General features: G+C 38.2%; 2 protein-coding genes across 3 annotated transcripts in view; both read right to left on the bottom strand.

The window, feature by feature from the left end:
* Positions 1-16526, bottom strand: part of LOC126376708 (uncharacterized) — a 251230-nt gene that overhangs the window by 219179 nt on the left and 15525 nt on the right. The window lies entirely within an intron of this gene.
* LOC126376557 (vesicular inhibitory amino acid transporter) lies at positions 6675-12050 on the bottom strand. The gene is made up of 4 exons (XM_050024029.1): positions 11912-12050; positions 10535-10700; positions 8232-8361; positions 6675-7938 (listed from the first exon to the last, which is right to left on the bottom strand). Exons 1-4 carry the CDS (start codon positions 12048-12050, stop codon positions 6754-6756), a joined length of 1620 nt encoding a protein of 539 aa, XP_049879986.1. The 3' UTR covers positions 6675-6753.

The following is a 16526-nucleotide window of genomic DNA, read 5'->3' as shown; positions in this document are numbered from 1 at the left end:
ACCCCCTAGGTCGTGTCGTATTAGGAGGTGAAGGATTTGGCGGGAAGAAGAGAGGAATGGCGATTACTCCACCGACAATAGCGCAGGTCTTAAATAAAGAGAGACATCTCATAGTCGGGATTTCATTCCCTAGTGACGGGTCACGAGTACTAATATGTATATACACTTTGAAACCATGTCATATTCACTTTTTTGACAAATTAAACCGTAAGTCTCATTAAATGTCAAATATGATAGTGCGACAGGGTTCTAAAGTGGGTACATGATATTGCTCATGACTGTACACAACCAGTGTTATCATCATCTATCGTATCGTCATGATGTTGTGGCTTATGACGATGATGGAAGGGAATAAATAAAACAAACATTTCGAATAACATTTTATGTTATTTAAAATACACACCTAGAACTGTCGGTTTGATCACAATACATGTAGGTATTTATATTAATATTTATACAACATTATTGCACTTGGATACATTTCTAAATATCGAATATTTAAGCGTAACGGAAAGTAAACTATTTATTTGTATGTCTCTAGGAGCTAGGGCTAAAAGAAAAAGATGTTTTTAATCACATAAAAAAAAAATAGTTTATTTTCCAAATCAACATAACAAATTGTGAATGAGTCTTCCCATTAAGTACTAAAAAGACTTGTGTCGGGAATGACTCGCTTGAATCTATCCTTATTTATAAATAAATGAATGATTTAGAACACTAATGAACTTAACCAGATGTATTAGACGTAATTTAATATAAAAAAAAGTAAAAACACATTAAGTAATAACGATGGGGTAAATTAGTAGTTACCTACATCCAACCATTTTTATCTTTTTAATATTACAGAGGGTTTTATCAGCGACTGATAATGCCACCTTTTTTTTTTTTGACGTGACTTGTAGATTTGCCGCAGATGGCATTAACTACTTGGCCGGACAAATGGGGAGCGCTGAAGGCTCTCACCCGGTACAACGTTTAAGACAACAGGCCTGAGGGTGCCCAGTTGGGCGCGAACCTCGGCCTAGAGCGTCGTCTGAGAGGAAGAATATTGAAAGGATTAATCGACCCTAGTGGGTCGATAGCGATAACCACTGAATGAGGGAAATCGTCGACCACGCCGGCGGGGTCGGTATCGGGGTTCTGAAGTGTTTGGTGTCGCGAGCTGATTGGCTGCCTCTATGGCTAGAGTAATCGGGTCGTCGGGAATGGAGAGGATAATGCCACCCCCGATGAATGACTCAGTACAAATGAGTGTGTGTACACAAACAAATCCTAAACTTAAGCTATCTTCTTCTTAAACATTAAGAGACATTTCAGGCTACGTTTCTCAAATACAATACAGATGGCGCTGTGCAGGATTTTCGCCGTCCTTCTAATTTCATAGATAACAGACATTGCATCTTTTATCTTTGTTTTTGTATATAAAATGATGTCCCTTTTTATTACACCCAGGCACAATTACATCTTCCACCCATTATTATTCTGAAAATAAAGAGAAGCAATATAGGTAGCAACATAATTCTATACATAATGTGATTCAAATATCAAGCAACAATTATTTTTATATATCCTTCTGATTCTGAAATTACATTCTATTTTGGAATAATTATGTACCCGAGTAATGAGAAAATAGGTAATTATCACGTTTAAACTGCACAACGCCATCTATATTGTTTTTGGTGAACGTAGCCTGGAAAGTCCTTAAGGTGCTCCCACACTTGCCGTTAGAAAATGTTTGTAAACATTTTATAACACCAAAACATTTACTAACAAATGTTAACAATTGTTGCATTTTGTTAGAAACTGTTACATGTTAAATTGATGGAAAATGTTTAAACATTTTATAACATCTAGTATTGGCTCGCAGTTTGGTTTCGCCTTCTGAGGGCCGAGGACGTCTACACGAAAATGGAAGAAGATTTGCTCATAAAAAAAATATTTATTTATTTGCTCATTTTTTTTTACTAACATTACTAAATATTTTCTAACATGAAAATTTATTTTAACACTTGTGATTAAATGTTTGCTAACAAATGTTTACTAACGTTATTAAACATTTTCTAACGGCAGTGTGGGAGCACCATTAATAAACAATATATTAAAAAAAAAAGGTGGCGCGACGAACGCAACGGTTATTTTTAAAATTGTTTTAGATAGGTACTTAAATGTTTCGTCTGATTACATTTAGATTTTTGGGTATGCTCTGTAAACATTAAAACATGTCTATTCTTTTTTAAATAAGCTGTAAACGAAAAATATTCGAGCTAGTGTTTCGCCAATAAATAATTGACTATTATTTTATTAGGCTCTATTACCTGTTTCTTTTAGCCCTAGCATAAGTCTTAACGTTCCATTAATTTACAAAACAGCTTTTGGAAGCCCCTATTTGGAAGCATTATTTATATAATTGTAAAGAATATAAGGATATCATTTGGAGATGTATAATTTATATAATTGTATATTAAACAATTCCATATAAAGTATAATTATCTGTTACAACACCTAAAACGTAATAAAGGTCGCTATACACATATTTGATTCGGCTCATTTATTTAGTATGTAAGTTTTTGTTACTAACTTTGTTTCGTTATGTTGTCCGAATAAACAATTTTTGAATTTACCTACATAATAATATCTATACAGCATGTAATCAGTTCAGAAACTTTAATTGTATTTATAGATTTCACCCGCAATCTATTAAATTTTACATATTTCCTCGCCTTATGGCTGCTTTTGCTTCTGTGCTTATCGATCGTAGGCACCTCTCGACGGTGAACTGTGAAGTTCAGCGTAGGGCTTCTGTACCTCCCACCGATCCTCCTCTTCCACAGGTAACTGAGGAAGAGGTACTAGGTATTATCAAAAGATTTCATACCCGAAAAGCCCCTGGCTCAGACGGTATCACGAATCGTGTCCTTAAAAACTTCGGTGCTCCCCTCATCTGCTTACTAACGGCAATATTCAACGTCGCCTTGAGCAACTGCGTCTTTCCACAGCAGTGGAAAGAAGCAATTGTAATTGGTATACCAAAGCCTGGGAAACCTAAAAACGAACCTTCGAGTTACCGCCCCATAAGTCTCCTCAATTCCATGGGGAAGGTTTATGAGCGGCTCATATTTGCTAGATTACGGGACTACGCCGAATCCAATAGTCTTATTCCACCAGAGCAGTTTGGTTTTAGAACCAAACACTCCTGCGTTCAACAAGTGCACCGTATTGTTGAACATATATCTAGTAAATTAAACTTAAAAAAACCTGTCGCTACGGGAGCGCTCTTCTTCGATGTGGCGAAAGCGTTCGACAAAGTCTGGCACAACGGCTTGATCTACAAGCTTTATTCACTGGGAGTGCCAGACCGTCTCGTGCACATCATACGAGACTTCCTCTCAAATCGAACCTTTCGCTACCGCGTGGAGGGGACGCTCTCGTCACCGCACCCGATACATGCCGGAGTCCCACAAGGCTCCGTCCTCTCCCCTTTACTATTTTCATTATATACTAGTGACATTCCCAAATCCCCTAATACCGAATTAGCTTTATTTGCGGATGATACAGCCATCTATTCTTCGTGTCGTGGTCGAGTTATGATGACCGGAATCCTCCAACGCGCGGCCAATGCCTTGGGCAAGTGGTTTCGCAAATGGAGAATCGAGGTAAACCCGGAGAAAAGTGCAGCGGTGTACTTTTCAAAGGGCTATTATAACACGCCACGGTCACGCCGTCAACTTAAAGTCATCACGATGTTTGGCAAGCCGATCCCTTGGGAGGAGCAAGTCAAATATCTCGGCGTAGTCTTAGATAGACGTCTTACTTTCAAGGCCCATTTCAAACGTGTGCGCGATCGCGCCGCGTTTGTAATGGGCCGTCTTCACTGTCTCCTTAACAAGCGAAGTAAATTGTCCCTTAGGAATAAGGTGAAAATCTACACGACTTGCATCCGTCCGATCATGACCTATGCAGGGGTAGTTTTCGCTCACGCGAGTCCCTCTCAAATTCACCGTCTACAGGTAATACAAAATCGTTTCATGCGGAAAGCCACGGGAGCTCCGTGGTTCCTTCGCAATGAAAATCTGCACATTGACCTAGGTCTGCCAACCATTGCCCAATGGCTCAAATTAGCTTCCAAACGTTTTTTCGATTCTGCTCCGCACCACCCAAATCCCCTGGTAGTTGCGGCTTCCGAGTACATTCCGCTTAGGGACGGTACTGAAAAGTATCGGCGTCCGAAGGACGTAATATACGATCCCGACGACCCGATCACTCTAGCCATAGAGGCAGCCAATCAGCTCGCGACACCAAACACTTCAGGTCCCCGATACCGACCCCGCCGGCGTGGTCGACGATTTCCCTCATTCAGCGCTTATCGCTATCGACCCACTAGGGTCGATTAATTCCTTCAAATATTTTTCCTCTCAGACGACGCCCTGAGCCGAGGTTCGCGCCCAACTGGGCACCCTCAGGCCTGTTGTCTTAAACGTTGTACCGGGTGAGAGCCTTCAGCGCTCCCCATTTGTCCGGCCAAGTAGTTAATGCCATCTGCGGCAAATCTACAATAAGTCACGTCAAAAAAAAAAAAAAAAAAAGCTTCTGTGCTGTTCTGGGAGCAAATTAAAAACATAGAAAACGTTCAGCTGCTTGTCTTCCCGGGCATGTCATAAAAACCAACAGAGGGATTGTGTCCTCCAACATGATGGACTAATGTTATGGGCGATAGGCTGATCCCTTATCACCATAAGGTTCATCATATTTTATCCAGCTTACGACATCGTATCAACAGTGGCTGCAAGTTGTCTTTGATTACTTGTGGTTATATGCTATCTGCGGCAAATCTACAATAAGTCACGTCAAAAAAAAGCTTAATTTAACTTTTTGAAGTATCGTCAAGTGAGTCCCCTTTTGTGTGACGATTATGGTGGTGGTTGTTTTTTTTTATTTCAGAAATAAAGTTTTTAAGGTCTCTCAAACATGCTGAGAACAATACCTAATTTAATAGTCGTATTAATTAATACGGTCGCGCTTATAAGCTTTATTGAAAAATTTTAAAGAAAAATAAAAATATTGGATCACTCAGTATCAGAATTGAAATATCTGTTCAAGTTCCGAGATACCTACCTACATTCTTGCCCGAATATTGAATCAAATGTGTGTATAACGACTTTAAAATATAACACCTATGTTATACGAAATTCAATAAAGTAAATTTGTTTTGATTAACTAAAAATGTATATAATATATCTTAAAACAATTATACTAGAGATACAACGAATATCTATTTTTACACTATAAGTAATTAAAGATGTATCATAAATGTCATTCACCGAAGTTAATCACTATGCACGCACGCTCAATTTTTCAATAATTATACTAATCTAAGTAACATGTATAATAGTATTGTAGTACATAATCAACAACAACTATAGTATAGAATGGAAGACTGCAAATTACATTGCTTAAAGACTGATGTTTCTAATAATTTTGGTATCTAATATGAGGCCTAAAGCTGGTGAAAAATATAGGCACAATAGAATAAAAACTTTTGCGCTTTTTGTGCTTGTCTGATAAGGTAAGTGAGATTTCAAAATAGGAATATACTTTGCGAAAATAAATGAAATCTGAAGGTCTTTTATAATACCCACACGAGGAATTGGACAATAACTGGCTGGTTTCTTCTATATGAATTATTTTATTTAAACGTAGTGATTGTATTCTCTTTGGTTTTATTATACATCCCCTCTCATCTCCCTCAAAAATCTTCGATTTGGTTGCGTAAATTATTAGTAAAATAAGTTTTTAAATAAGTTACTTTGGCACAAGTTTTTCAAATAAAGTTTACCTATAAGTCCGTATACTTTTATTTTTTAACTCTTACTCGAAGATTTGTGTTTAGGAGAGCCATTTTTTCTGCAGGTACTTACTTATTTATGTATCTTGGTTTATTCACGCAGTATATTTTTTTAACCAATTTGGTCTTCAGAGATAATGATTCTATTGTAGTTAGTTTTTGTTTGACTCTCGCTTAGAATCTTCAAATACTTTGTAATTTAATTTGTTAAAAGCGACCTCTATAAAAGTTTTAGAAAATAAGTACTTAGTATTAAGTACTTTCTAACCAATTTCAAGCCTCATATTTTTTGATGTAGCGAAACATCCTTGTTATTTTTATTGTCAGCCAGTTACATTAATACATAAGTAAGTATTATATTTATTTTATTGTTTTTTCACTTTAGTGTATATTACGATTGTATAAACAAATTCATATAATATATATATTTATCTTTTGTTTATGTATAGTAGTGGAAGACTTCGTTGTTATATAATAAGTATATAATTAAATTTCTTCTCAAAATGTTTTGTTTGGAAGACATTTGTTTTTTTTTAAATATGGGTAACCTACGTAAAATTCTACTGACAAACGAATTGCATTCCTGCAGCCAATATTTTGGTAAAAATGATATTTTTTTCTTGTAAACGAATACATATTACGATTTTATATAACTATAGTTATTCTCTTATAATATTTTATCGAACATTGGAACATATGGAAGACACGTTTCAAGCTATGAACCATTTATAATCTTTTTATAACAAAACACGATTATAGTTCTTACGCTAAACAGGTCTAAGTTACAAAATTTACCAATCGTATCCGACTATTTTACGTGCATAACATTTCGAACCGCGAGTGCCACGGCAAACATAATGGAGTACGCATGAATCTAAAAATAGTTCAACAATTTTTCTAGCACTACTAATTTAGAACGGCAGCCCTATTTTGAACGCCTTTATTAGAGCTGAACCGGAGTCGTACATCCCGATGATGCCAAAGAGGACCCCAAGACCTATGATAAAGTAGTCGTAAGCAATAGTAGTGCTCTCAAGCTGCGGTCCCTTCAGCTTCAAGTGGAAATACGCGGGCCATATAAAACTCAGCATGGTGCCAGTAAAGCTTCCTATGAAGCCCATGAGAATAGCAAAGTGGGGAATAAAAATCGCCATCAGAATAGTGAACATTATCACTCCAAGTCTCCACGCGAGACCCCAAACTTTCAACTCACCATCTAAAGCGTAGATTACCGGGAATAACGTCTTGGGTTTACCTCGGAAGAGAGCACGTTCTAGAAGATCACAGGCAGCGTAATATGGTAAGGGATAACTCAGCACCGCTTTGACGACCAAGAAGAAGTTGACCAGACCTTTGAACCCAGAGGAGCGGAGGTTGTTGGTGATCACCTGCTGAGTGTCGTTTTGGAAGGTCAAGAAGCACAAGTAACCAAAAGTGGCCTTGAACGCGGCGGCGGCGATGTGAGACCAATCCAGCATCCATTCAAACTTTGACCTATCTTCCATGTTACCTTCAAGTGTCGGCAGAAATATTTGCGACGTATAAGAGAACACGATGACACCTAAACTGATGGGAAAGTTTTCGAAGTCCAAGCTCCACTTGACTTTAGACCAGCCCCAATCGCCGATGTTCAGGATGCAGTAGCCGAGGACTATGGCGTTGATGATGAGATGGCTCATGGTACACCAGAAGGAGAGCATGCTGACGCTTTTGAGGGACTTGAGGAAGGCTAGCGGGAGGAGGAATATTCCTATGAGCATCATCCAGGACCGTGTGTCGATGCTGCCGTCGGGGAAGGTGCCAATCATGAGGTCTCCGCAGACGACGACGTAAAGAATGCAAGTCATTAAGAGCTCGATGATCTGAGCGAGGTTGACGATTCTTGCGCCGTATTTTCTGCCGAAGCATTCCTTGGCGATGGAGACGTAGGAGTCGCGGACCCTGACACGCTGACCTGACACGGGATCGTCTTCGTAGAGGCACTCGACGAGGATCTTGCCGGTGTAGCAGCAGATGTGGGCGATGCCGATCATGGCGGCGATAGCCCAGTAGCCTCCCTGGAGTACTGCGAAAGGCAGTGATACCACGAACATACCCTGGAGAAAAGAATGTGTTAAATTGTTTCTTTCCTGAACAGGGAGTATAGAAAAAACAGAATGTGTTCAGTTGCTTATGAACCCGGCATGTCTACGTAGACAGACTTAGTAGACTTTTATGGAGGAAACGTCCTCCTATTACAAATAAATTTACAAGGCAATGAATTGCTAGCAGCGTTAGCAAGCCAGTTCAGGACATGTAGTGGATCGCATTCATTAGTTCTTAGATAAAAATGTAAACTGTTACTGGCAATACATTTATTTTCTTATTATTCTCTCGTCTTCTGTCTTACCTGGATAGCATTGGTAACGTTCCAAGCGGCTTGGAACTCGTTGATCTTGTGTCCAGGCTTGCAGCCGCCTTCTTCGAAGCCACCTTCTTCCGAGGACGCGTAGAAGTCCACGCTCTGCATGCTTTGGGTTCTAGAAAAATCAATAACAATAATAATGGCTGACTAGTTCACCAACAGTTAATTTTATTGTGATGATAATTATAATTATGCTTTATTCTACTAAAAATTACCTACATCATCAAGATCATAAAAGAAGAGAAAAGGACCTAATATCGATCCCTGCGGAACACCCATTTTGTAGTGCCGTTTCTTTCAGCCTCCGGATTAGTTACAGGGGATCCGTTTTATAGCTTTTTTGTGTAGTATTGAACACAGCGCCATCTCGCCTTGTTCGATGTAAGGTCCGGGAGCATCGACTTGCTATCGTTGGGCTCCGCAGTCGGCGACTTTCCACCAGTAGCCGGAAGATGGCGTGTGCCGATATTATACGGAAGGCTATATCTTGGAGTCCCTTTCAAGTAGCCGCTGAAGAATGTTGGTGTCAATATTTAATACACATCGGGAATTTTCAGTCAGTCTCCTGTCCTTGGATTTGTTAATAAGTTGCATTTTGGGTGTGCGACGGCGGCGTCATCTAACGGACGATTGAGGTTGTACTAGCTTTGTCCGTGACGTAGGCGTTGAATTGGGCGATTTATATAGTCCTGCGCCTGCGAGCTGCCGCATTCCCCAGACAGCGCTCCGCCGAGCGGGTGTGTCCACACCTTCGATTTTTTAGTGAGAATTTCGGGCGGTTTATAAGCGTGTGGCCGGTGGCCCGCAACTCCGTCGCACGCGCCGCCAAATCTTCGTAAATTTTTATTCTGGTGTGGTTTGGTGTCCGTGGCGTGGACACGTTGCTCCGCCATTTTGTCCCAGCGTCGTGGCATCGACGTCATCGTACGTTGGCCGCATACGTGGCTTCTCGACCTCCGACAGGAGGTGTTTTGGGGTGGCTGTTTTGGGGTGGCTGTTTTGGGGTGGCTGTTTTGGGGTGGCTGTTTTGAGATGGCTGTTTTGCGAAGGTGTTTTGTGACGGCTGTTTTACGAAGGCTGTTCTGTTCTATGACGGGTGTTTTGTACAGCTGTTCTGCTACAGCTTATTGGTAGCTGCTCCTAGTCGGCTCGGCTTCCTTCCTGCCGCCGAGGGCAAACGAGCTAGGGAGGTTTTTATAATACCTTTCTTATTTTTTTTAAATAATGCTTAACGAATGACCAGTGGCCTTGAATACCTGGAATGTACCCTTAGGATTTAAAAGTTCCAAATACCTATTTATATTTTTGTGTAACTTTGGTTTTCTTAGTAATTAATAAATTCGAGTAAACCCATTTGCTTATTTCTTATTTCATACATCCATTCTTCTTCTTTTCATCTTCACCATCATCTCTTCATTAAATTCTTAAAATTTTTAAACATTACAATTTTCAATCTCAATTATATGTACTTTTTGAATTCTATTTACTTTCAAAGTGAGATTTAAAAGGCTTTGTGTTATTTTAGCTTAAGTAAGTTATATTTTTTATAAAAGCAAATCTTTCGACAAGAACACAAAACCTCCTTTTTTCAAGTCGGTTAAAGAAGGTAAATAAAGGAACTTAGTGAAGTAATTATTGCATTGTTGTTACATAAGGCCTTTGGCGGATCAAAAATGACTCGCACTTCTAAGCTTGATTTTGGGGTACCAAAAGGCCAAATTGAAGCGATTCATCTAAAAAAGCAATACTGCTGTTTGACATTTGTTGACTTCGCGCAGGTTTTTTATAAGCGCAAATGTCAAAGAGCAATATTGCTTTTTCTGATGAATTGCTTTTTGGCGAGTCAATGTTGATCGTGAGTCCAACGCTCATCCACTGGACCACAGAGGCCGTCACGATTCGGAAGCTCCGGGTTCGAATCCCAGTGGGGACATGTCACAAAAATCATTCTCTTTGTGATCCCTAGTTTGGTTAGGACATTACAGGCTGATCACCTGATTGTCCAAAAGTGAGATGCTGCTTCGGAACGCACATTAAAGTTACTGTTTACTGATGTAAGTGGGTAATCGTTACATGAGCCATGTCAGGGGCCTTTGGCGGCTCAATCATAACCCTGACACCAGGGTTGATGAGGCTGGTATTCCACTTCATAATCCACACGATAAGAAGAAGATTGTTGATCAGCTAAAGGCCTTAGGCATACCTAGGCTTTCCATGTAACAACGATGTCATAATTACTTTAGGAAGTATCCCCCCCCCCCAAGTATAAGAAAAATAATAATACCAACCTCGGTGCCGCGCCATCTTGCTGAGGATAGGTGTTCTGATAGCTAGTGAAAGAGTCTTCGGCCTGCAGTTGTCCGCTCAGGAACGGGTTGGTCGGGTTGGTCGACTGGTAGGTCGGGGAGGTTGATTCATTCATCGTCGACAGCTCGCAGCTCTCACCCATATTCTCTGTGAGTTTGATAGATGATTTTTGTTATTTCACTTCTATATGTGGTCTGGAGGTCCAGGTTTGAACCCCAATGGGGTCTTCTACAATATATGTGGGAGCGTTAGGTTCACGATCTGGAGGTCCAGGTTCGATTTTCCCAATTGGGTCATTGTAGAAATCACTTTGTGAGATTGTCCTTTGTTTGAATCACCTGATTCCGCGAAAGTCCGAAAAAGTAACTCTTTGGTCCCGGCTATTAGCCGTAAAAAAAAAACACCTCTACCAACCCGTAGTGGAGCAGCGTGGTAGAGTATGCTCTATACCTCTATTGCATTTGTACCGTCACAAGTATCTACTAATATGTTTGATACCATGTCACATTAAGTTTTTGACAAATTAAACCGTAAGTTTCATTAAATGTCAAATATGATAGTGCGACAGGGTTCTAAAGCGGGTACATGGCTGTACTATACTCTATATTAAGTATTGCCCGGGATGGCATGCTGGGATGCGTGGTCAGAACCCGCTCTTGGTTGTGTGTATATCAAGCTGTAAAAAGAACTAAACAATGAGGGACTTTCCAGACTACATTGACCAAAAATAATATAGATGGCGCTGTCGAGATTTAACTTTTCTCATTACTCGGGTACATCATCATCACCAGCCCATTAACGTCGCCACTGCTGGGGCACGGGCCTTCCCTATGGATGGAGATCGGCCTTAAACCACCACGCGGGCCCAGTGTGGATTGGTGGTTATTAACGACTGCTAATACAGCCGGGACCAATGGCTTAACGTGCCTTCAATGGCTAAACACGTTTTCGGGGACATAATTGTTCAAAAATACAATGCAATGGCAGAAGCATACATAAAATTGTTGCTTGATATCTGGATCACGTTATGTATAGAATTACGTTGCTACCTATATACGTATTGCTTCTTTATTTTGAACAGAATAATAATGGGTGGAAGAAGTAATTGTGCCTGGGTGTCATGAAAAGGGTCATCATTTGTACCCATAAACAAGGATAAAAGATGCATATGTCTGTTATCTATGAAATTAGGTTAAACGAAGAAAAATCTTTATTGTTTTTAAGGAACGTAGAAAGTCCCTCTTTATTGCTTGATAGTCTGTTGAAGTAGCGAAAGAGGAACGCAATTATGATAACCGTCGAATAGATAAAGATAAACCCTATGCTATGACTAAATTAAGATCCTTTGCTTTGCTTACCCAAGTTAGCGAATCTAACGTTCTGGGGCGGGCGAGGTGGCGGCCCTGGCTTGTCAGGCATCTGTTGCCTGACCGTCTGCATGGCCACGTCCAGCGCATTCTTCAACGGAGGAATCTTGAACCGACTTAAATGATGCATCCTGACTTTTTATTACTAACTGCCTCTATAAATCTCAAACTTTGCGTCAGTTGAAAAATAATCGTTTTTAATTTTATCGATTTTCAAAATAACTTTTTTTTATCTCTGGCTACTTTGCCCGCGCTTTTAAAAACTATTATTGTCAAATATTTTTTTAATAATAGTTTTATTTAAATTTTATATCGTTAACTATGCCTTAAAATTGACGTAACGGGAAGACGTTGATTTTTAATAACTTTAAGATCTAAAATACACGTAATTTATCTAACTTTATTACTAATTTGGAAGACTTCTTTACACTACACTATTTATAAATTGATATTACATTATTGTGTTACTGTGCCACTGGTTTTTTTGGCAGCCATTTTTTTTTCCTTTTTCTCTTGTTTAACCATATTTGTGCCGCGAATTTGGAGGTGTTTTTGGGTGATACTTTTTGTTATTCACGGAGTTTAGTTGTTTTAGTTCGAAGGTTGATTTTTATGGGTTTTTAACATTTTTATTCGGGTTTTTGTTGTACAATGGCTGCCTGGCACAGATTTCGCGAACTGGTTGTCTGGATGCGCGACAAAGTGCGCGGGACGCCCGATCGATAGCAATAAGGGTGGATAGAGCCATCGTATGCCAAAACAGAGGGTCCTTACATCTTCTCGCCTTTTTGGGACCTTGAAAACATGAACTAAGTAGGAATGAAACTTATTTTGCAAAGAGGGTAGGTAGTCTAAAGTTTAGACGTAGCGTTAATGGTAAATAAGATTGAAGTTATTGTTGTTTTATTGAGAATTAATTATCTATTTTTTTTAAATTGAAAATACGTAGTTTATTAATTATTCAGTCATTATCACTCGTAAACCCATGCAGAGACGGCTGTGGTAGGATACAATATCAACTTATAATGCAATTTAATGAAGGACTTTCCAAGCTATGTTTCAAAAAAAAAAATAGATGGCGTTGTACAGCTTTAACGTGATAAATACCTACTTTCTCATTACTCGGGTAGTTTAGTTATTCAAAAATATAATGTAATTAAAGCACATAATAACGGGTTCTTACCGCTTCCGCGGGGTTCGGGAGTCTCATATCCCCGTTTAAACGCGGTAAGAACCCGTTAATGGCCCCGATTCCTGCAGACATCTCTTAATTTTACTTTAAGTTATACCTGTCATTTTCTTATCCGCCGAAAAGGAAAGAGACGGATGATTGACAGCTCTTAATTTTAGGAAGAATGAGTAAATAAATGAATAACCCGGGCGAATTTTTAGACGGTTGTTTTAGATTTGTGCTTAAAATTGACGTGTGTTCCATAAATTTTATGCTTGTCGATTACCCGTCCCTTTCCTTTTCGGCGGATAAGAAAATGACAGATATAACCTAAAATAAAATTAGATGGTATTTACAGGAATTAGCACCATTATGTGCTTTAATTATGATAATAACCGCGTAAACTTAAAACAATAATATAATGTAATGGCTGAGGCATATATAAAAATAATTGTTTTTTGATATTTGGATCAGATATGGTATAGAATTATGTTGCTACCTTATGGTTTCTCTTTATTTTTATGACAATAATAATGGGTGGAAGATTTGTTGTGCCTGAGTATAATAGCAAGGGTCATAATTTATACCCAAAACCAAAGATGATGCATATTTTTAGTCTGTTATCCATGAAATTAGATTATTAAAAACTCCTTATCATATCTTTGCCTATCTTTCAAGAGACGCAGCGTGAAGGCATTATCTCCACACGTGTGCGTGCTTAGCTAAAATTGTTGCATAAACAATTTATTTATTTTAAATACTTACAGCTTAAAATAACACATATAATAGATACACTTTTATAATAGTAATAATAAATTTATTGCACAAAGTAAAAGAAATACAAATATGTTTACTTAAAACTAAAATGGCCCCGATTCCTGCAGACACCCCCTAATTTTACTTTAAGTTATACCTGTCATTTTCTTATTCACCGAAAAGGAAAAAGACGGATGATTGACAGCACTTAATTTTAGGAAGAACGAGTAAATGAATGAATAACCTTGGCGAATCTAAAAGGTATCTCGCTGGTATGGAAACCGTTTGACGTGTGTTGTCAACTTAATTCTGTCGGGTTGCAAATGCAAATTTTTTATAGTGTTGTTTTAGATTTGTGCTTAAAATTTGTTGTGTGCGTCAAGCTAGCGGCCTCAAAAAAAAAATGGGCACGAAAAAATAATTTGACCATACCAAAAAATAGTACTCTTATTGAAAAAAATAGTACCTGTTGTAAAAAAATTAGTACCATCACGGTTCTGGATTTATAGCCATGTTTTATTGCATTTGCTAGCTTGACGGTGAGCGAAATTTGGCGAGAGTTAACGACAAGGTCTTTCGCTTTGATTTAAACGCCAAAAAATAGTATCGAAATAGTACTCACCCCCTGCAAAATACCGAAAGTAGTACTTCAACGGTTCCAAAGTTATAAAGGTAGTTCTTTGATCCCGCTAGCTTGACGTTTTGAAAATACCTATTATCTGGGGAATGCTTGCATACTTCAGTTTGTAACTAATGTCAATAAACTCGTATGAAATAGTACTCCCTACCATCATAATTTGGACCTGATTCTCTTTGTAGAAATATGTCAAAAAGTCATTATAACCTATGTCATACATTTATCAAGACAAGTACAGTCGCGAACAAAATTATTACACATGGTCAAGAATGTTGTCAGATTTCAGTATTTTTCCCCATTTTTGGGTAAAAATTGGTGACGTGCCAGGGTTGTTAGATGAAAGTAATATCATTGTTGAAACTCTTTGAGTTATTCTACAAATACTGCAAATTGTTTATTAACAAACACTTCGATCCGTAACAAATTCAACATGAAGGTATAAATTATAAAATAAAACAGCAGATTAAAAATGTATTATGATGTATTAAAATCACAGATTGTTTTCGATAAGAACTAGACCCATGCAGCCATTTTCTATTAAAATTAGTGCATATGGGTGTATGCAATAGGATTTTTTTGTAATAGCAGCACTGAAGTGCAAAGAAATGGTAGGGTAGACCTTCAAAATGGCAATAGTTACGAATAAATTGTGAGGTTATGTAATTGTCTACGTGACTGTATCAACAACAAATGTATGGCATAGGTTATGATGATTTTTTAACATTTCTACAAAGAGAATCGGATCAAAATTATGATGGTAGGGAGTACTATTTCATACGAGTTTATTGACATTAGTTACATACTGAAGTATGCAAGCGTTCCCCAGATAATAGGTATTTTCAAAACGTCAAGCTAGCGGGATCAAAGAACTGCCTTTATAACTTTGGAACCGTTGAAGTACTACTTTCGGTATTTTGCAGGGGGTGAGTACTATTTCGATACTATTTTTTGGCGTTTAAATCAAAGCGAAAGACCTTGTCGTTAACTCTCGCCAAATTTCGCTCACCGTCAAGCTAGCAAGTGCAATAAAACATGGCTATAAATCCAGAACCGTGATGGTACTAATTTTTTTACAACAGGTACTATTTTTTTCAATAAGAGTACTATTTTTTGGTATGGTCAAATTATTTTTTCGTGCCCATTTTTTTTTGAGGCCGCTAGCTTGACGCACACAATTTGTTTAAAATTGACGAGTGTTCCATAAATTTTATGCTTGTCGATTATCCGTCCCTTTCGTTTTCGGCGGATGAGAACATGACTGATATAACTTAAAATAAAAAAAATGTCTACAGGAATTAGCACCAATGTGCTTATATTCTAAATAGATTACAGGAGTTGTATAGGGGTCTCCAAACTTGGAGAACCAGTTATTTCATTTATTAAAAACTAGTCTTAATATTAAAGCTATTTCCTTTTATCGTGGCTTAGTTTAGCTACAAAAAAAAATCAATCTAGTAGTTCTAATTGGTCGTTACTTGTTACTGATATCAAGGTAGTGAGAAAATTGGTTATAATTCCACACTTTTCTATGTAGTGGCGGTCGCAGGACTTGTAACACTCTTCGTCATGTCTGACAACTTGCAAAGGCTCCTGACGTTGTTTATACTCGTACTATCTTTAACTTTGAAGGTAAGTTCCTTTTTCAAATTCAAATAATAGGCTAGTTTCCAACTAGTCAAATCAGTAACTTTTTACTAAACGTCAAAACACGTAATTACTATAGAATTTGTATGAAAAAGCACACTGTGACGTCATAGAAAAACGTGATAAAATGTCGGACTTATTATTACGTTTTTCTTATTTAAAATTCATAAATAAGTTAAATAGAAAAAAGAAAATGTTTTTCGTTAGTTTTAGATGAGTCTTTATTTAGTAAACAGAACATCATAATTTATCTTGAACCTACTTAGTACACGACCCAATTCAGAGAATTAGTCTGGCGATTCAGAGGGGCAATGCTGCCAGCCTGTTGGGCGCCTTGCCTCTGTAGCGTAGCTCATATTACTTGTTAATGTAAACATAGAGATAAGTTAGCTTTAAGA

This window comes from Pectinophora gossypiella, chromosome 21 (genome assembly GCF_024362695.1).
Source record: "Pectinophora gossypiella chromosome 21, ilPecGoss1.1, whole genome shotgun sequence".
In the NCBI taxonomy this organism is placed as follows: domain Eukaryota; kingdom Metazoa; phylum Arthropoda; class Insecta; order Lepidoptera; family Gelechiidae; genus Pectinophora; species Pectinophora gossypiella.
This window is presented reverse-complemented; position numbering and strand designations above follow the sequence as displayed.